Source organism: Amphibalanus amphitrite, unplaced genomic scaffold (genome assembly GCF_019059575.1).
Source record: "Amphibalanus amphitrite isolate SeventyFive unplaced genomic scaffold, NRLGWU_Aamphi_draft 000296F_arrow, whole genome shotgun sequence".
NCBI classification, from domain to species: domain Eukaryota; kingdom Metazoa; phylum Arthropoda; class Thecostraca; order Balanomorpha; family Balanidae; genus Amphibalanus; species Amphibalanus amphitrite.
This window is the reverse complement of record NW_024881791.1, coordinates 632629-659816: the sequence shown is the minus strand read 5'-3', so window position 1 is coordinate 659816 and position 27188 is coordinate 632629. Positions and strand designations below refer to the sequence as shown.

General features: G+C 55.7%; 2 protein-coding genes across 2 annotated transcripts in view; both read right to left on the bottom strand.

The window, feature by feature from the left end:
• The window catches only part of LOC122387752 (KICSTOR complex protein SZT2-like), a 39773-nt gene extending 19848 nt beyond the window's left edge, over positions 1-19925 (bottom strand). The window contains exons 1-27 of the mRNA XM_043378203.1: positions 19800-19925; positions 17272-17490; positions 16637-16819; positions 16121-16198; positions 15554-15646; positions 15143-15280; positions 14623-14791; positions 13593-13959; positions 12942-13095; positions 12473-12587; positions 11915-12164; positions 11296-11589; positions 10850-11263; positions 10492-10806; positions 9753-10162; positions 9189-9404; positions 8455-8738; positions 7800-8423; positions 5386-7474; positions 4853-5084; positions 4386-4509; positions 3988-4090; positions 3536-3702; positions 3142-3264; positions 2586-2793; positions 2113-2307; positions 1331-1462 (exon numbers count right to left, since the gene is read on the bottom strand). Of these exons, the coding sequence (XP_043234138.1) occupies positions 1331-1462; positions 2113-2307; positions 2586-2793; positions 3142-3264; positions 3536-3702; positions 3988-4090; positions 4386-4509; positions 4853-5084; positions 5386-7474; positions 7800-8423; positions 8455-8738; positions 9189-9404; positions 9753-10162; positions 10492-10806; positions 10850-11263; positions 11296-11589; positions 11915-12164; positions 12473-12587; positions 12942-13095; positions 13593-13959; positions 14623-14791; positions 15143-15280; positions 15554-15646; positions 16121-16198; positions 16637-16819; positions 17272-17445 (7651 nt within the window). The 5' untranslated portion in view covers positions 17446-17490; positions 19800-19925. The remainder of the gene's footprint in view (positions 1-1330; positions 1463-2112; positions 2308-2585; positions 2794-3141; positions 3265-3535; positions 3703-3987; positions 4091-4385; positions 4510-4852; positions 5085-5385; positions 7475-7799; positions 8424-8454; positions 8739-9188; positions 9405-9752; positions 10163-10491; positions 10807-10849; positions 11264-11295; positions 11590-11914; positions 12165-12472; positions 12588-12941; positions 13096-13592; positions 13960-14622; positions 14792-15142; positions 15281-15553; positions 15647-16120; positions 16199-16636; positions 16820-17271; positions 17491-19799) is intronic.
• Positions 19926-21604: 1679 nt separating this feature from the next.
• LOC122387740 (protein asteroid homolog 1-like) overlaps positions 21605-27188 on the bottom strand; it is a 62377-nt gene continuing 56793 nt past the window's right edge. Inside the window, exon 8 of the mRNA XM_043378178.1 lies at positions 21605-21944. Coding sequence (XP_043234113.1) covers positions 21784-21944 — 161 coding nt within the window. The 3' untranslated portion in view covers positions 21605-21783. The remainder of the gene's footprint in view (positions 21945-27188) is intronic.

Here is a 27188-nt window from a genome sequence, read left to right as displayed (position 1 = left end):
GGTTCCATTATTGGTTTCGGTTACAAAAACTAGCTACGCCATGAGCAGCACTCGTCGCATGGACTCATGGTTTGCATCAGTCTATACAACGCACGATCAAACTAACTGAAAAACGGAGTCGCCCACCGCGACAGCCAGAGAGACAGACGGCAAGGCAGGACGACACTGAGAGCAGAGCAGTCTATTGCTGGGCTCAGCTCAAAACACATCCCGTTCCGTCGTTTCCATCCTCAGGACACAGAAATCCTTCTCTTCCACGTCGCAACCCCAACTCCGGGCTGGACAGGCACCTTTATCTCATGCGGGCTGCTCCCTTGGAGCGGCACCGCTGCTCCCAAGGGAGCACCGGCTAACCCGTAGCCGGGTGCAGAGGGTGCCGGGGGGGGGGGGGGGGGGTCGGCCTATCCATTCGGACGGGCTCAGCCCCGGTGACTCTTGGGTGCCTGTCCGGACCAATGTCTTCCCCTAATTCCTATCTTCCTCCCGGCTCTGAAATGGTCTTGTCAGACCGAAAGGGCCTAAACCAACAAAACAAATAAACAAACAAACACATAAGCTCAAACCACAGCGGAAACGGACCGATCGACACAGCCGACAGCGCACACAGACAACACTACAGCTCACAGCCAGGCTCACAGCAGCAGCGGTACGACCACACAGGCGACGGGCAACAACCAGCCAGCCAGTAACTCAGCACTAACACAAATAACATCTAAAACGCTGCATTGCAAAGTACCTACATCGTACATTGGTACATTGCAAACGCTATAAAAAAAAACAGCAGCTAAAACATTGTATTGCAAACTTAAACCCCTTCCCAGAAACTGGCAGCGAAATATGACAACGAAAATATCCGCCGTGTGCCTATTTTTCCGATGAATGTTTCCCAACAGCCGTACCTTCACCTAAATTTCAGCCGCTACCCAGACGGTGTGACTCTTGCTCACTAGTCACTACACATTACACTGTCAATCCTATCCACTAAAAACTACCCACTAACAAACGCAGCACCACCAAGATCAATTCCACCAACTTCTAAAGTAGTCAGTCTTAACCATTACACAATCAGCCCTACACACTGCCCAGACAGTCGGTGTGCGTGCGCCAGGCATCGCCGCAGGCTTCAGGTTAGCAGGCAGCACATGCAGACACCACGAGCAGCCCGTGAGGCTCAGCCCGTGAGGCTCAGCTCATGAGATCAGCCCACCAGTTGCAGTGCCGGTCGCAGCCACGCGGAGTTAGCTTAGCCAGACAGATGGATGGACGGACGGCATGCGAACATGCACCTGAGTTACCGAACGGTTGAAGTGTCATGCGGGCCGCCACTTACTCTCCAGTGCCGGCGAAGTGAGTACGATGGACGGGGTCTGGTCGCCACCACTACCGGAGGCAGCCGCGCGGCTCGACGCCGGAGACTCGAACAGCGAGAATGAGCGCAGTGCAGGTGGTGGCGGCGCACCCACTGTCGTCACGTAACGTCACGAATGGTACACACAGAGCGTGTGGCGTGACGGTGTGTTGTGTGGGAAGGGGGACTGTGATACCGCACACGGCCGGCCAAATACACACGGTGCAAAAGTGTTCGTTAGTTGGTAATACATACAAGTGAAAGGAGGTGTGTAGGGAGGTTGTCAAGCCATCGGAACGTAAAATATGGAAGGTAAACAAACGTTCCAAGTAACCGTCATCATTCTGAATAATGAGTGAATGCAAACAAAGGCCCAGCTGTAGAGTTGTGCACACTAGAGCAGCAGCTGCAAAGACAAACTAATACTGTAAGTGATAACAAAGTGAGCCTCAAATGCCAGCACATCAAAGCCAACCAAGTCATTCACAGCTCAGGAAGCAGCGCACTAACCCAACACGCATCTGAGACTGCGAAACCCCACACGACCCGCTGTGAAAATGCACGTCAGTCACCTACCCCACACAAAATTAATCCCAGCACACGTCACAACATACACATTCCACACAAATCCCTTATCTTCCCAGCGTAACTGCCATCCCAGCGCAGCCCGCGCGGTACTCCGCATTTCCCATCGGCCCTGCCGCCCGTCGGCTGCTCCGGCGTCCCGCGGTTGTGGCCCTAGGCAGCCCCGGCGTGCCACTGACCTCTGAGCGCACCGGAGAGGTCGCGCGCCGGTCCCGGTCCGGCGCCCTCCAGCGGCGAGTGCGGCAGTACGTGCCACACCATGCAGCGGTCCCACAGGGCGTACCGGATGGCCGACGGCAGCCGCGGCTCCAGCCACGACAGGTTGGCGCGCCCCTTCTCCCAGATGTTGAACCGCAACAGCACGGCAGAAGCGCCTGTCGCACGGGTCAGGATCAACACCGAGGCCCAATACAGCACACAATGATCATTGATTAGCGACTACCTCACGACATACACAATCAGACATACCTATCTCCGATACAATATTCCGTATCGCCCTGATGCCTAGACCCGGTCTTTCGCCTGACAAAGCTTTTACTGTATATTTTCAAAAACACACCAAGCCCTTAGCCCTTCCGGCGGCGTCCGCAGCTCCCCTGGCAGTGCTGCGGCGCCCGGCTCGTCCCACAGCCGTGTAGAGCCAGCCACGTACCGTCTACCTCCGGGTCGTACAGCCGAGTGGTGGTGAGCGCCTCGAACCGACTGGGGCTCCAGTGGTGCTGATCGTCGTCCGAGGGAGGCGCCGCCGGCGCGCCGGCCGGTCGAACCGCCGAGAGCGAGACGCACGCCATGCCGCGGCCACCGTGCTTCTCAGACGGCACGTACAGGAACATTTCAGACTCCTCGCTGCTGCCCCAGTCCTGTGAATAGAAGTGATAGAGACACAGTCAGAGAGACAAACAGAACATTTCAGGCTTCTCGCTGCTTCCAGAGTCCTGAGAACACAGAAATACGTATTAGACAGACAGGAACATAAACCCGTACAGTAACATCTCGAACTCCTCTCGGCCGCCCCAGTCCTGTGGAGAGATACAGTCAGATAGACGAACGGGAACACGGAGCAATTCATAATTCAACCGTAATTCTTACAATGCCACTTGAAAAAAAAACTCATACCAATAAATATAACACACAGCAAACAATTATCAGCAGCAGAGGGAGGCTGGGTCCACCACTCCCCGTCCTTTCGGCGTCGACGGCGCACTCACCCGGAACTGGTTCTCCTCCCTGGTGTCAGTGTACTTGGGCTGGTGCAGCATCTGCAGCAGGTTGTTCCTCAGGTAGCCGACCACCGACGACAGGTGACCGCTGGCAGACGGCGGCAGGGTGAACTGGCGACACAGGGCAAAATAGCGTTACACGAGGAGCGTCGGCAGGCAGCACACCTCAGGGTAGGAGCAAGGTCAATCCAGCGGATCCGGTATTAGCCTTCAGCACCGTTTAAGTGAAAGCACGTCTCTGAACGCAATCGCTAGTCACAAGAATTCTGTTACGGCTGGTAGCGTTACTTGATAGTGATTTCAAGGGGCATCATTCCTGAAACTGCCCTCGAGACAATCCTTCCCGTTATCCTCATTCGATCGTCTGAGTATGTCACCTGACCTTGAGGCAGTGATCGGGCGGCGTGTTGGGCGGCTGGATAAAGTGCACGTCCTCCGGCGCCAGCTTGGTCTGCGGGTTCCTCAGCAGCGCCTTGGTGAAGAGCTCCAGGAGCCGCTCGTCCAGCCGGCTGTGCAGCAGGCGCACCAGGTCCTCCTTGATGCACGGACCTGCCGCAGACGACGCCGATCCATGACGGCAGGTTAGCTCACAAACGAACAAGCAGTAAGCAAGTACATCCCGTATACATACTGACCCGGTACGGGACAGTAACAGTGAACCAATTGAGTTCCGATTGATGAGGTCAACTTCATCCCCACAGCACATGTTCAGTCCGGTGACCCCGTGAAATAGGCACGTACCATCGGACATCGACTGTGTGCTGCCCTGAGAAGCCCCCTTACGAGACCCTCCCCAAAGATCCCCTCCCCTCCCCCTCCAGACACCGGGCTTACCTGGCTCCGTGATGCCATGCACCAGCAGCAGAACTCCTTCCTCCGAGTCGCTTCGGTAGCTGGCGTCACGTTCACCGACAGAGGTACACCGGCCACGCGGCGGCTGAGGGCGGGGAGAATCGTCGGTGTCAGAGGGTGTTGACTGTCAATGGGTGTCAGAGTATCGATGGTGTTATTGGAACTAGTGGCAGCATAGTGCGAGTCAGAAATCGGGTAGGGGGATTAAAAAACTGGACATCGGTGTAAAGTGTGTGGCAGGTTCGCTGTTTAAAACATCCACACTGAAATCTGTCACTGAAAAAGTGCACACAGCCCCATCCTGCCCCTCTCCAGGCATCCTATGTCACGCAGTCACACGCGGTAGCTCCACGGGCAACTGGACTGAGCGGCGCGCCTACCTCGTCCTTGGTGAGGCTGGTGATGCTGGTCCGGGCCGGCTGCGTGCCCAGCCGCTCGTCCAGGGAGACGGCCGACGCACTGTCCCCGGACGGATGGCCACCGGAGCCACTGCACTCCCTCAGTCTGACGGTAGCACGTGGTCGGTCAGTGACAACACACAGCGGTGCCAGGACAAGTGGTCTCCGGAGCCACTGCACTCCCTCAGTCTGACGGCAACACGCGGTCGGTCAGTGCCGACTCACAACGGAGCCAGGTTCAAGGTACCACACTCAACATCGGCCAAAAGGCCGATGTTTACTCAGAGAGAATCGTGAGTGTAGCGGGAGCTCATTATCCTAGTTATTTCCGACTGTCTTATTGCCAACGCCCTCTGACAAGCCCCTATCATCCCTTACAAACTGCAAAGGAGTTCAACACCACCTCAGCCCAGCCTGCGAGCTATCCTGACCGCGACCCCCGCACCCACCTCAGGTAGAAGACGTCACCAAGCTTGGGGTCCTTGAAGACGAACATGTTGAGCCGGTTGCTGACGGCGAACGTTTCGAGCGCCTGTCGCAGGTAGGCCAGGCCGGGCGTGGCTCCGTGCGCTGCGCCGCGCAGCCGCGGGTGCAGCGCGAACCGCGCCTGCCACCTGACGTCGCAGCTGAAGTGGCCCGGCTGGTACCTGACGTTGGCCTCCTGGTGGTGCAGGTTGTGCTCTGCCGACGGATGGAATGATTGTCGCGTCAGATCTCCATTCTCCACATTTAGGGTACGGAGCTGACTGTAGTAGATGGTTGAAGGAAAGTTAACAGCTGTGTTCGAGTTTGGAATAGCTCATATAACTACAATCAAATCATTCATCAGGAATAAACCGTTGAGTAAAAACCAAAATTTATTTTTACAACTCAAAATATTCCAACCGCGTAAGCCTGAGGCGGGTCTACCGACCGGCGGAGTAGCCCCCACCCCACCTCTACCCCCGTGCCCGTCTGGTAACCCCTCCACCCCGCCACGTACCGTCGGGTGACAGGGCGTCCGGTCGAATGTAGCCGCCGGCCGACAGCGCATACACGCCGTCCGTCTGCTCTGCGCCGGCCCGGCGGCGAGCCGAGATGTCGGCGCTCGACTCAGGCTCCAGGAGACTGTCGCAGTAGCGCGTGCGCTCAAGCTGCTGCAGCAGCAGCATCTGGTTCACCCGCCGACAGATGGCGTTGATACGTGCAATCACCTGATCGTGCACGGCCTTGCGCTCACAGATGTCCTCCTGGCTGTAGCGGCAGTGGAAGAAGGTGTCGACCGCGTCCTCGGCGACGCGCAGGATCAGCCAGAAGGCCGGCAGCAGGATGTGCTCGCCGCGCTCCGTGTCCGTGCCGACGTCCTGCTCCGAGTCAGAGCCGTCACCCTCGTACCCCTCCTGGTGCACGGCCTCGTCCGGCCGGCAGGTCTTGTCGCCGGCCGCAGCTCCCTCCTCGGCGCTCGGGAAGCCGACCTGTTCGGAGCGCACCTCGGCGGCCGAGCGGCAGCGGCGGGTCTCCAGCGGCCCGCCGGCGGCCGGCTCGCAGACCTGGCTGCGCGGTCGGCGCCGGGGCTGCACGAACAGCGCCGCCACCTCGCGGTCCTCGCCGCAGAGCGCCGCCTCCGGTCGGTGCGACATGGAGCGGCGCAGGCGGCGCGGCGCCGGCCGCCGCTGGTGGTTCTCGGGCGTGCACTCGTCGGCGTCTGAGACGGAGCCGGAGCTGGCCGCGTACTGGCACAGATCGACGCTGGTGGAGCGCGCCAGCATTGTCTGTGCCATCAGGGCGTCCGGCGTGCGCGGCCGCAGACCCGCCGAGTCGAGCGGCGGCGAGAAGCGCGCCGGCGGCAGCAGCGAGCCCAGGGGCGGCACCAGATTCCACGTCAGCGGCTGCGTGGTGGACGACTCGTGCACCAGATAGTAGAGGTTGTCCAGCTGTGCCAGCTTGTAGTCGGGAACCTGCAAGTGCCGGAACTCTTGCATGAACAAATCCATGCTCTTGTCCGGCCCGAACACAAAGTACAGCGGGATCGGTTTGTGTACACAGCCGCGGCGGGAGCGGGAGCTCTGGATCTGGCCGGCCGAGCGCCGCACGTGGTCTGCCACTGTGGTGAGCACAGCGAGCTGCGGCGGGAAGCTGTCCAGCAGCAGGGCAGCAATCTCGTCCGTCAGCAGCCACTGCACCTCAGCCTTGGTCACGGTCACCGCTTGCAGCTGGAACTCGCTCAGGTGGCCCAGCTGCGCGCCCAGCTGGCTGGCGTTGAAGCTGTCGTGCTCGCTGGCGTCGTCACTGCCGCAGGCACCCAGCTCGACCACCTCCGACGAGCCAAGTCCGTCCGAACAGAACGAGGTCGCTCGCACCTGGTGCTTGGTGTGCTCCGAGATCCGCGCGTCCACCTGGTAGGGCAGCGTCAGACACAACATGTCCAGCGTCACCTGGACAGAGTCGAGCGGCAGCTCGGCCTCCGTCATCTCTCCGGCCAGCTCGCCGATACAGGTGGGCAGATCGAGGATGTGACGCGTGTACGTGTTAGTACCCGTTCGCGTGGTGCAGGTCAGTTGCAGGAACAGCGGCGGCATGTTCTCCTCCTCCCGTTCGTCACCGACTTCCACAGCTCGGTCGTCAAGATCTCCCACCGACTCAGAGTCGACGTTAGACAACAGAGACGTCTTTGTAACCACGCTGAAAATCTCCTCCGGATGACGATGCACGTCTCGCCACACATCCGACGCGTCGATGTCGTTGAGCTGGACGGTGCCGGTGTCATTATCCGCCGAGGGCACTCTCTCTGGGTAGTCGTCAGGTAGCGTGCTATCATCATCCAGCCCCGTCCGCAACCCGGGCGGCAGGTAGAAAAGCACATGCGGGCTGGAAGGCACCGTGCCGAAGTTGGCCCGCAGCAGACGGGCGAACTTGGCGCGCACCTCAGCGTGCACTTTCTGCAGTCGGCCGCACGGCTGGTGGCTGGCCAGCAGGGACAGCGGCAGGTGCGGCTCGCAGTCCGAGGCAGCCACGGAAGCGCAGTCGGCCGGCCGGTGGCGCTGCTGCTCCGCCGAGCGCATCGTGAAGTCGCGGATGTGGCCGCAGATCGTCTGTAGACGAGAGGAGAGGGTTCAGCCAAAGAGGATTGACAGATTCATGACAGGGCTCGCCAGGAGGATAGGGTAGCCACACAGACAGGTTGTCACGCAAATTAATGAATCCATAAGACCTGCGTACGTGTAGACTGATGATTGACATAGTACATCATCGAAGATGGCACGCATTGCCTAATGCCTATGCCGGCGTCCGACGTCCGAAAGCAGATTAAAACAAATTAAAGCAGATTAAAACCAAACACTCGGCGTTACATAAAACAACATGCATTGTCTACAATGTAGTCACCGCTCACCATCATCGCCCAGCCACTCGCCCTACCTTGAGGAAGTCGGTGATGTCGACCTCGAGGGGCTGTTCGTCACACAGGTCTATGGCCCACTGCACGTCCAGAGGGTGTACGCTGCGGCAGGCCTGCAGTGAGCGGAACACGCCGACCACAAAGGAGCGCGTATGCGCCAGCTGCAGCACGTTGCAGTGCTCGGCCAGGTGCGGCGGGTCCTCGGCCGGCTCGTCCGTGCCGCGGCCTGACCAGCCCGGAGACGGAGGCGCCTCCGACAGGGAGAAGCGCGCGTCTCGGTACAGGTCCGGCGGCCGGCCGGGCCGCACACGGTAGCCGAGCTGCTGCGTCAGTGAGCGCAGAGAACAGTCGTACACGTACACGGGCAGGGAGAGTGAGCCGAGCAACGCCGGTCGGCGCCGGCTGGGGCGGCCGCCGGCGCGCCGCCGCTGGCCCGCATCGCTGTTGGGGAAGGACCGGGACCGGTGCGGGCACTGGGCCGGGTCTGACTCGCAGTGCTGCAGTTTGGAGGGAGAAGACGGGTGACGGGAGCGGCGGCGCGGCGGTCGCGGCGCACCCTCCTCGCTCTCGGTCTCCGCCGCCACCAGTGTCACCGTCTTCTTGGCGGCAGCGCCGGCCGAGCAGGCGCGACTGCGCGCGGCCGGCTGCGGCGGCGCGCGCGGGCGGGCTCGACGTGCCGCAGCCGGCCAGCCGCGTACTCAGGGACGCGGAGCGCGGCGGCACAGACACCGAGCCGGAGCCCACTGTGTCGGCCAGACTGTCGGCGCGACTGTCGGCGTCAAACAGCGCGCGCAGGCTCTCCTCGGCGTCCTCCGGCACGTACTGACAGCCGTCGGAGCCCGCCGACGCCATCAGCAGCTTCAGGTCGTCGAAACTCTCCGGCAGCAGCGTGGTCATGACGTGGGTCGGGCTGATGGCCTTGACGTAGCAGCGCCAGCGGGCCACCCTGCCGCCGGCGTCTGCGGCAGAAAGATGGCGTGTTGGGTTAGCTGTGGCCGAGGCACATCGCCGCACTAACATCCTGTATAAGTAGCAATAAAGCTGAACCTTACCATAATTCATTCAGTGGGCGCGATTACCAGATGATATAGAAACACGCCGAACGAAATAAACGCACGCCACTGACTCAAGGTTTCAAAATCCTGCAACAATACGAATTAGTGCTGCATCAGTAAAAAAGCACCTGTGCATTTACGCTGGCCTCGAAACAATTTCGTGATTCATAAATCGTATTGCCTTATTGACAAAATATTTCAAAGAATAACTTAACTATTCAAAGACCACGTCTTCTTCAGTTCACCACCATTGCAAGACACAAAAGCACAGAGCCAGAACACGTAGTTCTCTACTCAGTACATCCATCCAATAGGACTGCCGCTCCTCTGTTGTACCACGACCAGCTATCTCACCTGGCGCGAAGGGCGGGTGCGGCCGGCGCTCGGTCCTCTCCCGCTCGCACACCAGCTGCGGTATCTGCCGACAGTCCCGGGCCGTGAGCGTCACCTGGCGCTGGTGGAGCGCCGCCACCGTATCCAGTAGAAGTCGGTAGAGCTCGCGGTTAGCTGCGTCGGGATCGTAGCGGTCCGGGTCGCCAGCCGGCGAGGGCAGCTCCAGCTCCGAAAGGTCTGTGGACAAGGAGATAAGCGCTGGCCGTCAGTGACGTGAGCAGAGCAGTCCGATATGAGTCGAATTGCTACAGTACCGCAGTTTGGTGAAAAAAACGACAAGATATCGGATGAGTCTCACCGAAATACCAAACATGCTAACTCCTAAAGCAATATACAGAAAAACCCATTACTACCCAGTCCCCACCCTCCCTCGTAAAACCCAGCACCAAAATTCATTAGCCAACTCCTATAATTATATTCGCATACAATGTACGCATCCAGCGCCTACTCCAGCGTCTCCCGCGCACTCACTTGCACACAACTGCTGTACAGCGTGAAGTCGTATTCGCGTGGAGTTGCACTCACCCTGCACAAGCGTGGAGAGCAGCACCTCGGCCTGCTGACAGCGTCTCAGCAGGCGCGGCAGGTCGAAGCAGAACGGCACCTGCTGAATGGAGGTCTCCGCCGAGCCGGGCACGTGCGACTGTGACGAGCCAGCCGGCGGCGCGGGCACGCTCTCCGTGCCAGCCGTCTCGCACATCATGGCCAGGTACTCCATGGTGACGAGCGTGGAGATGCACTCGCGGTCGAGCTGGTAGAACGTGCCGGCCACCCGATCGTAGGTGAGGTTGTTGAAGTGCACCTGCCGCTCCCGCTGGGTGACCAGGTGACCGCTCTGCGGCTCGATCCAGCACTCTGTGACGATTTCGGCCATCGAGTCGGACTCAATGGATTCCATCTCGGCCTCGCCGGGCTCATCCTCCGACACAGAGAGACTGTGGGGACACGGGAGGGGAGCGGGTGTGAGGGTGTACTCAAAGGCGTGGAGCTGTTTGGACAAGACATGAAAAACATTGTAAAATATTATGCAGCAGATCGCTGATGGCTATTCTAGAAAAAAAAAAAACCTCGACGATGTCAAACAGACGACCAGCCAAACCACGTCAATGGAACATGGACAATCGCAAAATACAAGACAAGTTATCATAGATCTTATGTTGGCCAATCACGTGTTAATTCTATTAAGAGTGGGTCAGTGACCAGTTGCAGCGCTTAGTGCAATGAGAAGTATCTGACGGGCAAGTTCGGTTCCGGGTCTACTCACTTGTCGCCACTGCCGGGCGGAGCCGTGATGTGTGGAGGAAACAGCACATACTGAACGACGAACGGGTGCGACTGGGGCGCCAGCGCGCCGCCGGCCGGCCGGCAGTGCGGGTGCTGCATCTCCAGCTCCAGCACCAGGTTCAGCACCCCGTTCGACGTGTGCGCGAAGCTGAAGCCCTCCTGCAGGCGCGTCTTGATGACGGTGGCGATGATGCGTCCCATGGCGGCCATGGAGAGGGAGGGCCCGCCGGCGTCCTGCATGTCCCACACCCAGCGCCGGTGGTGCAGGTAGCGGGACAGTGTGTTGAACATGGTGCTGGCCGTGCGGTTTTGCGAGCTCACCCGCGCTGGCGTGGGGCGGCGCGCGCGGCCGCGGTCGGCCCGCCGGCTGCGTCTGCTGGATCACAGGGCTCAGAAAGTTGCGCGGCACGCGGTCGTACCGAATCAGAAACTTCTCGACGGGCTTCTTGAGCAGCACGCAGCAGCGCACCTCCTGGGCGGCGGCGCGGCTGCCTCCGTAGTGTTCGACCATCACTCCCCGCTCGGGCGTACCGTCATCAATGGCCACCGTCTTGGGCTGGTCGGGCTTCTCCAGGAGCCGGGCGTGTTTTCGGATCGGCGGGTCGGCCGACAGCGCCGTCTGACTCTCGGTGAACGTCAGCGCCAGGATCCGCTCGCGCAGGTCCTTGACGATCTGGTTGCGCCGGTGGCCTGGCGTGCCTCCCAGGAAGGCTAGCCTCACCACCATACAGGGCGGCCGCACCGCCAGGTTCACCCTCAGCATGTAGAAGGAGGTGGGCGGTACGCACGCTGCCCTCCTCCCTCACTGTCATACAGAAACTTGATGTACGAGTGTCCGTCAAGCAGCGCAAAGTCGGTCACCTGAGCCAGCATGGCGGTGACGGCTTTGGCGGCCTGTCGGCACTGGACCGGGTTGTACCGCCCGCTCGTGTTGGGCAGGTACAGGTGCTTCGGCAGCGGGTGGTCGTGCTCGAGCAGCAGACCGATCCGGTGCGCGTGCATCCACTTCTGCCAGATGTTGATGTCCAGCATGCAGACCGGCGTCCAGAAGTTGCAGAACGCCTGGTGCGTCGGGTCGCTGTAACACCAGGAGGAAGTGACAGAGAGAAACACCAGATTAGCGGTGATGACAATATCATGAACCTCGACCTGAAGTCATTAACCATCGCACATATTCGACTTCTGACCCAGACTATAAAAAGTAGGGCCCAAATGCAAGACATTCCGATTCCAAGGGATCCATGGACATTCAAGAAAGCCTAAGCTGAACTCGTCAGGCTCTACCGCTCTCCATCTCAGCATTGCAGTGGCATCAACAGATGTAAGCTACCTCGCAGGTCCCTCCCCATGCCCGCTCAAAGCTCTCCTTAACCGAAACTACCGCCCGGGGACGTCTCTCTCACCCTGAGAACGGCTCCGGCGCGCCGGTGGTCTCCGAGAGGTAGAAGAGCGGCCCGCCGCTGCGCACCACCTCCGGCACCGTGTACAGCGTGGGACTGCTGCTGAACGAGTGCAGGTGCTCCAGCAACTGGTCGCTGTTCCGCATCGCCTGCAGGTGGCTCCAGAACTTGTTGAACATGGCCTGGCGGTAGGGCGAGCGGGCGCGGTTGGCCGCGCAAGGAGCCAGCACGTCGTGAAGAAAGTCGTAGCTGGCTGTCGGAGAGAATGGGGAAGAGAGTTTAAGTGTTAGAAAAGAACGATACATGGAGCGAAAGGTCAAACATCATTGTAGGGTTCGACAGCCATGCTGTTAATTCAACAGCCATGGATGATGATTTCGCCAAAGTAAGAAGAGTACGCAACCAGCTGCTGTCGATTTATCAAAGAGAAGGACCTCTGAAGACCCTCGCCACTACGCAGCCTATACCTGACCCTCAGCCATGCGCCCACACAGTGCCGCCAGCACACTGAGATCCCGCATCGTGCACAGAGCCCACGCGCTGCCGTCTGAGTGCACCCACCTCGGATATCGAGCTCGAACTGAACGCTGCTGTCCGCACAGCGGGTGGCCGGCCAGGCAGACCTCAGCCGGTACTCGATGAAGATGGAGTACTTCCAGGGCAACACCAGGTCGATCTGCACACAGACAGTAAAATGCAAGGTGTAAGAGTACAGACTGACAGGCTAGTAGCGCTTGAGACAGAAGATAGGCCACCCAATTGCCAGTTCAGCAGCTGTTCTGGACTCGCAGTTACGGCAGGCTGCGATCTTGAACGTCGATTACGGGTACTGAGACAACAATATCATATCGAAGTTAATCACCAAGGGACAGTGAATTATCGTTGCACGAAGGTAAGGCGTTTGAACATATTTACACATCTCCCTAGCCCTATGAGCGGCTGCGAGGCCCAAAGTGAGGCCCATCGCCACCGGTCGGAAGCGCCTAAAGCGACCCTCCCCGCCGCAGTATGACCGGTCGTGCGTCCCCACCTGGATGGTGCTGTCCTCGACGCTGACGGAGCGGATGTTGTACCCCTCCCGCAGTCTGCAGCTGAGCACACTCTCCAGACTGGAGCGGAGCTCTCCAGACGACTGGTGTTTGCAGATGAGGTCCTCCCGCGTGTCGGGCAGGTACCCGGACGGACTGGCGGACAGACACGCGGCGGTTAGACGATGTCGCCCGTCCCCGATCAATACTGCTTGAATGTAGGACGAATTCACTGTGTTTGACTTATCGAAGCACTTTGCACGAGTTAGCATTATAATATACTGTTGGAATCTTTCGTTCCAAACTACCAAAACGTGAAAACTTTAAATTTTATGCAAAAAAAAAACGAATGACCTTCAACAACTGATTGATACACCACACTACTCCAAATACAGCTAGCTGAGAGCATTCATGTCCGTATTTTTTATCAAGAGCTCCTTCCCTTCCTCCCTACGACACTCCTCCGTGCTGTTCCGTGTCCGCCTCCCTCCCTCTATCACCCCGCCCCTCTGCGTACTGTTCGTGCGAGCAGGCCGTGTCGTCTACCTCACTCCCGCCTCCCTCCCTCTATCACCCCGCCCCTCTGCGTACTGTTCGTGCGAGCAGGCCGTGTCGTCTACCTCACTCCCTCCCTCCCCCGTCCCTCTCCGTACTGCTCTGGCGACCAGGTCGCGTCGGCCGGTCCCGCTCCAGTCGCGTGCTCCTCCTCCAGCTGGCTGAGGCCCACCAGACTCTTTTGGAATCCCCAGGAGAGGAAGGCGCGGTGATAGACGTTCATGACGTAGTCGTAGTCTCTGAGCACGGCCGGCAGTCGGACCAGAAGCGCACCGCACGTGGCCGTGGCCAGGAAGTGCATCAGGTCGGTGTAGGGCAGCGAGCCGAGCCCGGCGCTCGGCTGGCACCCGGAGCCCAGCCGCAGGAACGAGCAAGCCACCGTGTTGTTACGCAGCTGCACGAGGAGGGAGTCGAACATGGTGGCGTCCGGGAGGCCGATGGCGCCGTCCGTCACCACCACCAGACCTGTAGGGAAGAGGGACCGTCACCAGTCACAGCAATATCCTCACAACCTGACCTGGAGGGAGGGGAGGTGAGGGTTTGTAAGTCTTCACCTGCCACTGTGGATATCACCCCCACCAGACCTGGACAGGGCAAGAGGAGTTATCGACAGTGACTACTTGACTAGGGCGAGACAGAACGGACAAGCTTATCGCCATTGAACAAGGGAAACCTCGGACGGGGCAGATCATCACCAGAAGACCTGGCTGCGGGATGGGACAAAGTCGGATAATTTTATATTACAGTAGGTCAGTAGTGGGCAGTACAAAAACGAAAAAAACACACCAAGATGAGATTATTCAGGTTATCACCGAATGCTTCGCCGAAACCGTAGCACTGGACCCTTCCCTATCAGAGAGAATGTCGATGGGCTTGCAGTTTGCACATGCCGGCCCTATTCAAACATTTATTAACACAGCGCTGAAGAAGTCTGATACACGAAACCGGTCCGCTTATTCATTTCTGATTGTTTTTTTAACATATTCGTAGACTACTGGCTATTTACTCATACCTGTCCAATATAACTACATTTAGCGTAAGACGGTGTCTGTGTCAGGCATCCCTGAACGATACATGCGCTAGCCATCCCCGTCCAGTGTCTGTGCCTGCGCCGCTGTCTGTGCTGACCTGCGCTGCTGTTCTCCGGCAGCAGCTGCAGGGCCAGGATGCCGTATCGTAGCATGTTGACAAAGCCCATGTCCGGAGAGACCATCGGCACGGCGGGAGAGGCGGCCGAGCTGTCCCCTCCACCGGGCTCGTCTTCAAACAGCTTACCCACCAGCCGCTCCGACTCCAGCTGGGGATACACAACACAATGTGAGACATAACATATTACTGGGCTGCTCTCTCTGACTCCAGCTAGATAAACAAATGAAACAAGCGAGACAAAACATATCACTGAACTGTTCTGACTGTGGCTGGGGAACACAAATGACAAAATGTGAGACAAAACTTAACAGTTCCCAGCCCAGACTCCAGCTGGGGAGCAAACAGTGCACAGAAAAGACAAAGCACACACACTAATAGCCCGTCTAGACTAGCTGAAAACAAAATCAGGCGACACTCCAAAGATCGAGCGGCGCTCAACTCCAGGGCTCCAGCAGCACTAACGAGACCACCCTACCGGCGTTGTGTCCGCGACCCTCACCCTCTGAGCCTCCAGCTGGTCGTTGGCCATGGCCGTCACGTCGGCAAACTTGTCCTCGATGTCGTTCAGCTTGGTGGCCACACAGTCGAGGAAGGAGGTGAGGTTGTTCTCGGTCAGCAGCCAGCCCTGCACCAGCACCTGGCGGCGAGGGACGGGATCCGTGAGCGGAGGTGTAGGCGCACCACCGGACACTCACTGGCTGGATGTGTAACGGTAATTCATGGCGATACCGGGGCCGCTCACAGGCCACCTACACATGTACAGCCGTAGCATCATATGTAAATGACAAACAACTATTATCCATTAACTCAAACACCTAAAATACGTCGGAACGGCTAGCTAATTACGAAATAAGAAGTGCTCGTTCGTGTGGTTAGGAAGTCTGAAAGTTAACAGGCGAAAATGGCTTACCTGGTGTGTCTGGGTGGTGAAGAAGGGCGTATGTGCGATGACAGTGATGTACAGATGAGGCTTGTACAGAAGCTCACTGCCCGGTACGTAGAACTGACGGACAAATGGGCAATAATCAGATGATTCGGCCGAACGTTCAACAAGCCAATCGGAAAGACGGACGGACGCCGGTTATGGCAAACACTGGTTATACTGTGTCTGTAATAACATTCAGACGCTTTGATGAGCGTTCGTACGCACTACAACAAGGTAGCGACATATTCGGTTGGTAAGAGTAAAGACGGAAGCGCATGATCAGCAAGTGAAAAAGGACGATACATGTGTGTAGCACGTCGTAAGTGGCTATTAACGGTTTTAAAACACGGGAGATAGCTGGCTGATGGTGATGAATAAAGGCATAAATAGCATAAGGCGAAAAAATACAATACGATCACGTAACCAAGAACAAGACGAATCATCGATCTATGTCCGTACGCTACAGCTGTCCAGTGTCATATCCAATTAAGCACGCGCGCCACCACATCCGACCGTGCTATCAATCACCATACGGTGTAGACGGACACCTACCGGCCGTGTGATGCCCTCCAGACAGCGTTTCAGCGTGGGGAACACGGCATCCAGCAGCACCACTCCGCTGCTGGTGTCCTGACGGCACATTCAGAGACGGTGAAACGGTCAGACGGACCTGAGGACGCTCAGAGAGGCGCCGGTCAGAGGCGGACACTTGCTTAGAGGCGGACAGTGATGATCTGTTCAGTCAGACTTTGTCCGCAGCCGCATGACGCACAGTGTGGGTACGTTTTTATGGAGCTCCTTAGCTGTCCACCGCCCAGCAAACAGCCTCAAAATCTGGTACGTGAAGAGCGAAGAGCGTGAAGAGCGCCGGACTAGAGTGTCATCGATAAGCAGAAAAGGTCTTTTATCTACGGGACATCAATCTCACTGATCACTGGCCAATCACTAACCTAACTATCTACCATCTATAATAATTGCTAATCATGTGGCATTAGTGTCGAATCCCATCAAAGCGTAGTCACATTCCAATCCCGCGGGCCACCGCACCGCGTGTCCGTCTCCACTCACCACGGTGGCCACGGAGGGGCTGAGGTCCAGGCAGAACACCAGTCGGTACACGTGCGCCAGGAAGGTGAGCCCGGTACGCGCCGTGACCCGGTACCGGTACAGGTGGCTGGTGTCCGAGTCCCAGTCGGGCGGCGGTACCGACGGGATCACCGAGACCACGTCCAGCTCCTCGCCAAACTCCTCCTGACGGCCGGCGGTCACAGAGAGGTTCAGCACCACTGCACGGTGAGACATAAAATAGCCGGACAACGAGGTATAGTGAAAGTGTTCCTCTTATACGGTAACAGAAATGAAATGTAACAAAACAAAGACGGCCTCTATCGACTCTGAAGGCTTCGGAGAAAACTGGTAAACAAAGCGGGTGGCGAGGAAAGAGCCAAAACCTAGACATCCATCCAAAGCCAATCCTCCAGCCTCACCCCCCGACCCGTGTTAAGAGGGCTACCGATGCAAATTGTGACAGCCAGACCATTTTATCAGCATCCGCAGAGACAGTTGAACAGAACTAATCAGGTAGAACAGCATGCTGTCGCACTCTTACTTATAAGCTGTGTTTAGATGGTAGAGAGGGAAGGCGAAAGCACTGTTCAAGAAGAGAGGAGGGGCGGGACGTGTGGCAGTGCGCTACTACTCACCAGCCGGTGCCGTTTGGGCACCTGAATCACGCGGTCCAGGTGGTTGAAGTACCACTGGGCGCGCACGTTCCGCGAGATGCGGTACTCCTTGCGCATCAGCAGGTACACCTGCTCGGCCTCCAGCTCCTCCAGCTGCTCCTCCTCATCGGGAGGAGCCTCCGGGGGGCCGTCCATGGCGGCGGCGGCTCCCGGTCACCGGCGGACCGCGGCGGCGGCCGGCTGACGGCAGCACAGACCGCACCGTCAGCCCGCCCCAGTCGGCGCACACCACCAGCTGCCCACCGTCCGTTTTTTGTCGAGTTGACCTTCCAAGCTTACTGGTCACAAAGGTCACTCGAGGTCACAATATTGGAAACAGCTCATAAAATATACTACCCTGATTTGGATAGCGCTTTTGTATCAATCAACCCAGTGGCCAGTGGTGCCTGAGTTATAGAATGGCTGCATGGTGAAAGTCAAGTACTGAAGTACCTGGATAGATAGTATTGTCTATGAGTGACTTGGTGGTAAGCACTGTCTTACTCATTGACTGGGGTTTACACGCATCTGATTCCCGTGCTTTAGCATGAGAGAGCCAGACTGGAAAACATCAATACACTACGCCGGACGCCCGTGAGACCCTCTTGCGCCGAAATTCGGCGCAAGCGATTTTTCGCTGACATTTCTGCATGATTTGCGCTGAGAATTGGGTGCCTATTTGTGCCAAAATTAAGCCACTGTGCACATCTACCGATCAAGGTTATATCAACCAGACAGAGCGTTCCGGAGCCTTGCACGCTCTCCCATGTTTGAGCGGCCGAATAAGTTTTTTTTATTTCCACGGAAACACCTATCATAATACGCTTAGCGCACTGTGGCGTTATGTCGTGAAAAAAGGCTGGAGCCGGAAGTTCCGGGGCCACAAAAATCGGCGGAGCGGTGTGTTCGAGGCTGGCGGGACTCGGGAGCCAGCGAGGGCCGGGCATTGGAGCAGCACGTGCTCCGGCACATCAGCCTCTTCTCGGCACACGGCGCAGAGCGCCGCAGGGCATAGCTTATCTGGGCACTGCTGGCACGCCGCGGAGTGGAGACAGCCGATTCGGTGCACGTACTGGAGCGAGCGGCCCCAGTGGCCCGCCCTCATCTGGTGCACCGAAACAGTGTCCTCTCGGCAGGGTTGTGCTTGACTCATGAGTCGAGTCAAAAAGTTGACTCAACTCTGACTCAAATGAGTCAGATTTGAGTCGAATCGGATAAATTTTTGAGCTGTTGAGTTGAGTCAGAGTTGAGTCGGACAAAAATATTAAGGCGTTGAGTTGAGTCAGAGTTGAGTCAGTAAAATAACTTTTGACATTGAGTTGAGTCAAACATTTAGGAACATGAGTCAGCTGACTCAACTTTCCAGAAACAAGCTTTTCATTCCCCACCCCCGCTTCCCTGACCCTGTTGCCGGACTTTTTCACCCCCCTCCCCCCGTTCAAGAGCTTTTTTTATCAGAGTCAATTTTGAGTCAACTCACTTGACTCAACAAAAAATTTGAGTCAAGTTTGAGTCGACTCATATTTTCATTGAGCCGCTTGAGTCATGAGTCGAGTCAAGGGAAAAAAAACAGCTCCTTGTTTGAGTCAGAGTTGAGTCAGGGCTTTCTGAGGTTGAATGATGAGTCGAGTCGGTAATTTTTTTTGAGTCGAGCACAACCCTGCCTCTCGGTCCTCTCCGGGGATAGGGAGCGGCGGCGTGCTCCAAATATTGAGGCCTCACCTGAGCAGACACTCCACCGCCGAGTAGACTAAGGGTGGCTTGCCAGCTCAAGAACTTGACATTGACGATTCGGGTGGGGACGTGTCATCCTGAAACCTTTCCAGAGCCACCGCAGGGCGAGTCTGCTGCTAGATTGACCAGCGTGCTGACTAAATTCTGTGACCGTCTTTTGCAGAAAAATTTGGCGGCCGCCCTGCGCCACAAATTCAGCTGCCACCATGTGCTGAATTCAGCGCATGTGAAGGTACGCCAGACATGTGCTGAAATTTTGACAGCGATCCTGCCACTACGCCGGACATATCCAGCATAACATGTACTTTTCCAGTCTGGTGAGAGGGTAGTTGATATGCATTATGAGTGTAGGAATTAGGAATGAAGTTAGCTAAGGTTAGTTCTCATTGCCTTGTGCTAAAATTTGAGATAATCCGCTTCAGAAAAATTTCTTTTAACATCTGTAATGTAAATATTTTTATTTCTGGCATGCAATACAAAATTATGTCACAATCCAGCCACAGTGCCACCTATGCCAGAGCCCAGACAGACCTGTCAGCTGTCGCTGGTAACAATTAACATGGATTGTTTCCAGTCATTTCCAGCCTGGGTACAATAGCTGAGTGATACGACTTCTCATTTCAATTATCAAGAATACTAATGAAGTGTAAATGAGCTTCATTAAGAAAAAATAGCCAAACAACTCAACACATTCCGCATAAGCATAATTCATGAATAACAACTCAAAATTGAAACTCAAAAATGAACCGTTACCCACAGCTAGCTGACACACTTACCTTGTTATTGAGCCTTGATACACACCAGCCGTGAATCGTTCATCAACTGGAACCTTACGTTGCTTGTTTTATGCTTATGAGTTAGGTATTTGTATTAGCTATCATGGCTATCATGCTTCATTTTACCGCCGCCTTGTGTATTGGTGTCATGCGGCGGTCAACAACGCACAAAACCAACAAATGAAACTAGTGCGCCACAGTTGTTTCCTCTCGTCGCTTCCATATCAATGTCAAATAACTTTACCTCCAACTACCAGATTCTAAATGCTCATGTTACCTTCAAAACACGAGCCCCACACAGAAGTTCGGTGGCCGAACTTGTATGGCGAGAAACTGTGCACTGTGCAGTGACTGCCAGGGTATACCTATAGTATAGAAGTAGCTGCAGCCTGCAGTGAAGGTTGTAGGTTACAGGTTGCAGTTGTAGGCTGTGGGTTCCGGTTGTATGCTAATGCTAGGTTAGGTTGGGAAGGTTAGATTAGATATGAACTCCTATCTGAAGTGTATTTTACTTAATTTGTATTATTTATTCTTTCATATTATTTCATCTGACAAATAAAATCTTCATGTGTGACCTAACCTCACCTAAAGCAGCCTACAGCATACATCCTACTGCCTACAGGCTACAGCCTACAACCCACAACCTACACTGCATGTTTCTCGCATAGGTACTAACAAATATACGCCCGCCGAGCGACTCACTTCTACGCTGTAGCGGATGGGGGGGAGGGGGGGGACGTTACACCCGCTCCCAATTCTCAGGAACAGTACCTACCTACCGCCCCCGTTTTGCACAATTTATTTTCGCACAAGCTAAAATTTTAGACCCAAGTCATTTTGATTTGCCTGAACATTATGTCACGTCACTTGATCCAGAAAGTAAGTCCCCAAGCTACATCGGGATGGACAGAAGACAATTGCTTTGAAGCTACTCATTCTACTCATCCTTTAATGATCGTTCAGTGTTTGCCATGGGCCGCCCGAGACAGACCAAAGAACCATGGGCTGGGCCCTCAAATATGAAGAATCAACGGACTGTGAACGGGCCTTTGCAGGTGCATGTCAGATGTTGCCAGATACAAGTTATTGTGGTAGTGAATTGAATGGACTGGAGTCAATTCAATCAGTTCAACAATTTGTTAATCAATGTGAACCCATGAGCCTGGGCCGGGATGGGTTGGGCCGTTTGGGGTTTTATGGCCCCTGGCGAACACTGATTGTTTTGCGCGGACAGCGCTGAGCGCCCCGTAGGTATCGGCTTCTGGCACCTACGCAAACGCACTAGTATCCTCCCGGTCACTTTTCCCATCAGTGATGAGACCGCACATGGCGTGAGATTCCTCCACGTGCAGGAGAGCACCGAGTCAGCACTATGTTCTTACACACCGCACGCACATTGCGTGGTATGCAGACGTATATGTAGTTTGTGTCGTCTGGCGAGCCGCGCCAATCCAATATGGTAACAAGACAAGACTAAGTAATCCTTTCCGATACACGCTTCTGTCTAGCTAGACCTAGAGTAATCCTTTCCGATACACGCTTCTGTCTAGCTAGACCATGTATATGAGACTCAAGTTCTACATTGGCACTTTCGCGTTCTATGCATTTTAACTAAAGAGGTCACTAAATGACATTGACCTAAGTGATCCGTGAAGAAGCTGGCGATCTAAAAACGAAACACATGAACCCAATATGAACCCATCTACCCCTAACTTCACCATGAAATACCAAAATTCGTGTTCCTCCCATTTGATTGAACAATCCGTGGAAGCTGATGCAGCCGAACTCGCATACAAAACCTTGCAAAAAGTACGCATCGTATATTGCAATAAACAATTTATACGCACACCGCCAGCAAGAGCGCGTCACCTCTGGATGGGTCAATGGCGAGCACCATGAGGGGTGTTAGTATGCCACCAAGTTTGCAGGAGACCGGTACGACAGTCCACTGACAGCGGGCGGGGCGGCACTGGGTCGCCCCGGGTCATCGTCGGGAGCGTTTCTTGCTGCGGCCACCGCGAACAGCCGATCGGCGGGCACGCTTATGCCCTCGTGCAGCGCCCGGACCGCGAGCCGCCGCCAGCAGTCGGGAGAGCCGCTCCGGCGACTTGGTGTCGGCGTCCTCCACCGCGTCACTGCTCCCACCTGCGAACACAGCACAACGCATCAATGGTTCGCAGAGACAAACTACAGCCAAACTGCCACACTCGCAAACAACAGTCACAACAATGCTTGTGACCGAGTGCGTGAGAGAAAGAAGAGTAAACCGTCATCGTATTGAGGCAGATCATAGTTTGAATCAGAACACGCACGAAAGCAAAGGACAGGCAGCAACCAAAAGTACGCACGAAGCCAGCAACCAGATGATACGCACCTAACGATAGAGCGGGGGGGGGGAGTGCTCAGTGAACAGCGTGTTTCTGCAGCAGCAGCAGACGCTCGTGAGAAGGCTGACGGAACGAGTCGCCGCAGGTCAACGGAGCGCAGAGCCAGCGCAATAAAATAAACCGGACGTTTCAGTGGGTACTTGCAGTGCGCCAGTGTGCGACGGGCGCCCCTACCACACATATTTTACGGTTCGCCAGTTCGGCAGATCAGGGATACCATTTCGCCCAGGAACCGTAAACCCAGCAGGGATTGCAGGGTGGCGTTCTGATACCAGGAGTTCCCGTAGTTCGGCAGGCCAATGTAGATTGAGTCCTTGCTGTACTTGTCTGAGTCGGCGGCCGGATGGCCGGGCTCAGGGAAAACAAAGCTAACCAGGAAGAGCAGTCACAGGCAGAAAGCGATTGCAGAAGCGGTACTGCCTGCGTGGTGTGAACTGCAGAATGGCTCTGCTAAGCAAGTAAATATGCATGTTACTGTAATATTCCTACTAGTGTTGTGTGTGTGTGTGTGTGTGTGTGTGTGTGACTGAGCCTTTCCATTAGGTGCCTTGCGCAGTACGACACGACAGCCATACGTGTCCTGGCTGGTAGGATGTCCCACTGGCACTGACCCACACGTCTGGTCTCGTCCTTCTCCAAGGCACAGTCGTGGCGCCAATATCTGTCAGTGAGCACCTGCCGGTGCCCTGGGCCATCAGCAGTCGCGAGGACGAGGCGGCCGTGTCCGCGATGGTGGGCGGCCTTCGCGACACCTGCGACGAGCTGGGCTATCAGTTCCCAGCTCCTCAGTACCTGATGTCGGAAAAAGTCATGGCCTTTTTCAACGGCTGAGTGTCGGCCACAGGTCACCAACACCTGCAGTACCTGCTCTGTTCCTGACACCTACAGCGGGTCTGGAGGAGCAAGCTGGCGAAAATTCAAGCAGCAAGTACGTCATTTGTGTTTCCTCGTGGAACTGACCTAGGACGTCCACAATCTGATGTCACGCTGTTTCCTTCCACTCGTTTCCTTGGCTCGGAACTCGGAAATTAGGTAATGTTCTTAAATTACCGGTAAGATAATTTTCACCTGCTGAAGAAGAAGCACCTACTGGACTTGGAGAGCCAGGACATCATCGAGAGGGTCACAGGGAGCTCACCGTGGATCTCCCCTGTTGTTGCCACCCGGAAAAGAAACGGTAAAATCAGGATGTGTGGACCTGAAGAAGAATGAAGCTGTCATTGCCAATGGCCACCCCTTGCCGAATATGCAGGACATGTTGGACAACCTGAACGGGGCCCATGTTTTTTCAACGCTGGACACGTATCAGGCGTTCCACCAGCTGCAGTTGCATGATGACTCAAGGGATCTGACTGCATTTGTAACCCATGAGGGAGTCTGGCGTTACAAGCGCTGTCCGTACGGCCTGAAGTCCCTACCACAGTGTTTTCAGCGCATGATGGAGGCGATCCTGGGCAAGATGCCTGGAATTCAGGTGTACACTGTACATGGATGATGTGATTGTCTTTGGTAGGACGGCAGAGGAGCATGACACCAGGCTAGAGACTGTTCTGGATAAGCTCCGGCAGCACAACGTGACTCTCAACCTGGAGAAGTGCTGTGTCAGAGGGGCGGCTGTCGAGTTCCTGGGCTTCACAGTGGGAGGAGCTGGGATTGCAGTCAGCTAGGAGCGGCTCACCGGTCTGCGCCGGATGCCTTCGCCGTCGACCCTGAAGGAGCTCCAGACTGTACTGGGGATGTTCGGCTTCTATCCCCAGTTTGTTCCCAGGTTCAGCACTCGGGTTGAGCCGCTGCGACAGGCTCTTCGGAAGGCCGCTGCGACTGGTGGCCGGGCATGGACGGGGCGATTGATTCACTCCTTCATAACTGCGCGCTGTGTAGCATGCATGGTAAATCAGCCAAACCGTGCAGGCCTCCGCTCCAGCGGGTAACCATGCCAGCAGGCAAAAACAGTTCGATTCCCAACCGTGAGAACAATGCTTCTCGTTGTGCGTGAAAGAATACAATGATTTGGCGGCCCGAAGGACATTTATCATAGAGCACCCGAACGGATTTATATCGTAGCGACAGACATTCGATTCCGCTACAGTGACAGCGACAATCAACTCCGCTACACTACACGTATGCATGTGTAAAATATGAAAGTCTGATGTAGAATTTGGAATATTGCTGTGCTTGTCTGTGCGTGCATGGCAGACACGTGCTTTGAGCTACCTACAGGTGTGATGGCCAAGAACGTTGAGACTGGTCATCGGAGCGGCGGCGGCATCCGCCCAGTGCCCACCAATATGCCGCCGCCGCCGACGCCGCTGTCACGTTACACGCCTGTCGATGTGATTAAAAGGAAGGAGGGCGGCCAAAGATGCACATGAGAGAAAGAAGTTTGGACGAGATGGGCTTACGGCGACGAACGCTGACATCGGGCGGCTTACGATATCCGACGGCGTTTACAAGGAATGCTGAGCGCCGCTGCGGCACGTGCTCAGTCGCTTTCATTACAAGATTCACAACACCGTGCAGTTCCTCACAGGATTACTCCACGGGGTACAGACACAGTTTGCTTTATCTCCGAGCCATGGGGTGGCCGTATCAGTGACAGAAGACTGACTGATGAGTCCGGCTTACTGGAGAACCTACCCAAGGTGATGTCATCCTAGCCGACTGAAGATTCGACATCCAGAAGTCCGCCAGACTGTTTTTTTTTTCATATATATTATATAGGCGCGCTCACAATCAACTTGACCGTAGAAAACTGCACCGCAGGCAACGGCATCTATCACAAAGAACGGCACGCGCAAGTTGCCCAGATTTGCCACTATAGAGCGCGCAGCAAGCGCTACCGTCTGAGGCGCCAGACTGTTCTGGGTCACACAACGCATCCCCGCATCTACCAGAGGGAAGAAGCAGCTGAGTGCGATCGGGGTACAGCAAACGCGCCGGATAGCCAATGTAGCATTCATGTAGAGCGGGTCAGCGGCCTGCTACGCAAGAAATATGCAATACCTAGTGCATGTCAATCCATCGATTTTCTCTCAGTCCCGAAGGCGACCTGGGAGTCGACTGTTGGGAAAGTGGTAACTGTGCTGCGCACTCATAAACCTGTGTGAATCGGTAATTCCCTTTGACTTAGTCGCACGCTTTTGTGACTGACGAAACGCGGAACGGGTGTCCTTGTTGCAGTGTGCCTCATTGGGTGAAAAGGCTTTCGGTTAGGCTGAACGCTTACGCCGTTGCGTTACAAGCAGCGCGAGTGCCGCGGCTCTGTGGCACAATCACGACGTGTTAACAAATACATCAGTAGCACACTCAGTAGCCCGGTCAAAGCGCACAATACAAAGAGGAACATTCACCTCATACGTGAGATGTTGAATGTAATGACGATAAGAGAGCAAAGCTGCTAGTGCAAAGAAAGGGCATATGCAAAAAAGAAAATTGGACAACACATTATTTAATCACCCTTGAAGGAAAGAAGGATTGGAGTACCTAAAGCGTCGAAAGGAAGACTGTAAAAAGCAAAATACAGACAAGCTGAGAAAAAAGTGAAATCATATCGTGACAAATCCTGCTCAAACTTACGAATTAAGAACCGGTTCAAAGGATGCTCGATGAAATCCATGTGAAATATGTGTTGTACTGAGCCGTCCCCCTTCCCGGCCGCCACTTGGGACACCCGCTACTGGACCGAGCCTGCGCCGGCGCGGCGGCCGGCTGGTAAACGAGCAGTCGTGGCGTTCCGTCCGCGGTGCGACTCAACCCGACTGGCACGTGCGCTGCGACTAATACAGATCGTACCGTTTCATACCGTGCTGTGGTCTTGGAATAATACGGCCGACCGGAGCGAGCATCGGACACAGCACAGCATCGCAAACCCGATATCAATCAATGTGAACAGTTCAAGGAAAAACACTCCATGGGCAATGCAATATATAACGGCAAGAAAAAAGTCAACAAATGACCCAATAGCGAATGGCCAGAAATATTATAAAAAAAATACGATAAAAAGGCAGCACACGAAGATGAAATGTGATTGAGATTTTATCAGGCTCGACACGAAAACACGCAATAGAGAAAAATGCGAATACAAAGAGCCTGAGAGCATGACAAAGCATGACGACCTCCGAACTGACGAAGACACAAAGACAAACACCGCAGCAAGCAAGCTCTGCACTCTGCAGTCAGCCCGACAGACCCCGGAGCTAATCATCCGGAAAAAAAGACGAATAAATGCACTCGGCAGCATCTTTTCTTCCCAAATGGAACGAACTTTGAAAGAAGCCGTCGATGCATTTTCCGTAAGTACCTACGGATTTCTGTCATGTCGGTGTGTGTAGGCTGTGGACACTGGACAGCCAAAAGTAACGGTGCTGCACAGACAAACTACTGTCCCTGTTAAAACGCGCTGCAGTCGTCTCAACCCGGAGGTGGATGATGAGCACATGCGCGAGCCATACGCTCGGGCAGGGAGCCGCTTGGGAGCACTGGGTGCCGAGGACGAAGACATACCGTGGCATACTGCAAGAGTCGGAAAACTCGACGGTCACAGTGGCACCCCAGAACGCGAGCATGCGAGCTTGCAGGTATGAATATATAAATAGGTCAGCCGTAAGGGCATAGATACGCTGACAGTGCTGGCAGGCCGCCAGACCACTCCGTTCACAAATAACCCTGTTTCGTAAACGGGGCTGTTTCCACACACGCCGTTGGAGGTCGCCATCTGGACTCAGGGGCTAAAGGCGTGCCGCCGCCGCCGAAACCGCTTTCGACACGGGCTGGGAACAGCGTGGTTGCGCTCCACGCTCACGGCTTACGAGCGGGCTGTCGCCATGCGGAGGCCTGCTCACTATCCCATCTGCCCACAGCGCTACAGGGAGTGTCCTAGGTCGAAGCAGCCCTCCCTCCAGCCATGGCGGTCGTCACACCGGCGCCGCAGCAAAAAGAGGCCGCCGGGACCGGCCATCGGACGATGAACCCCGGGACTCGCCGCGTCAGACGACAGACGCCG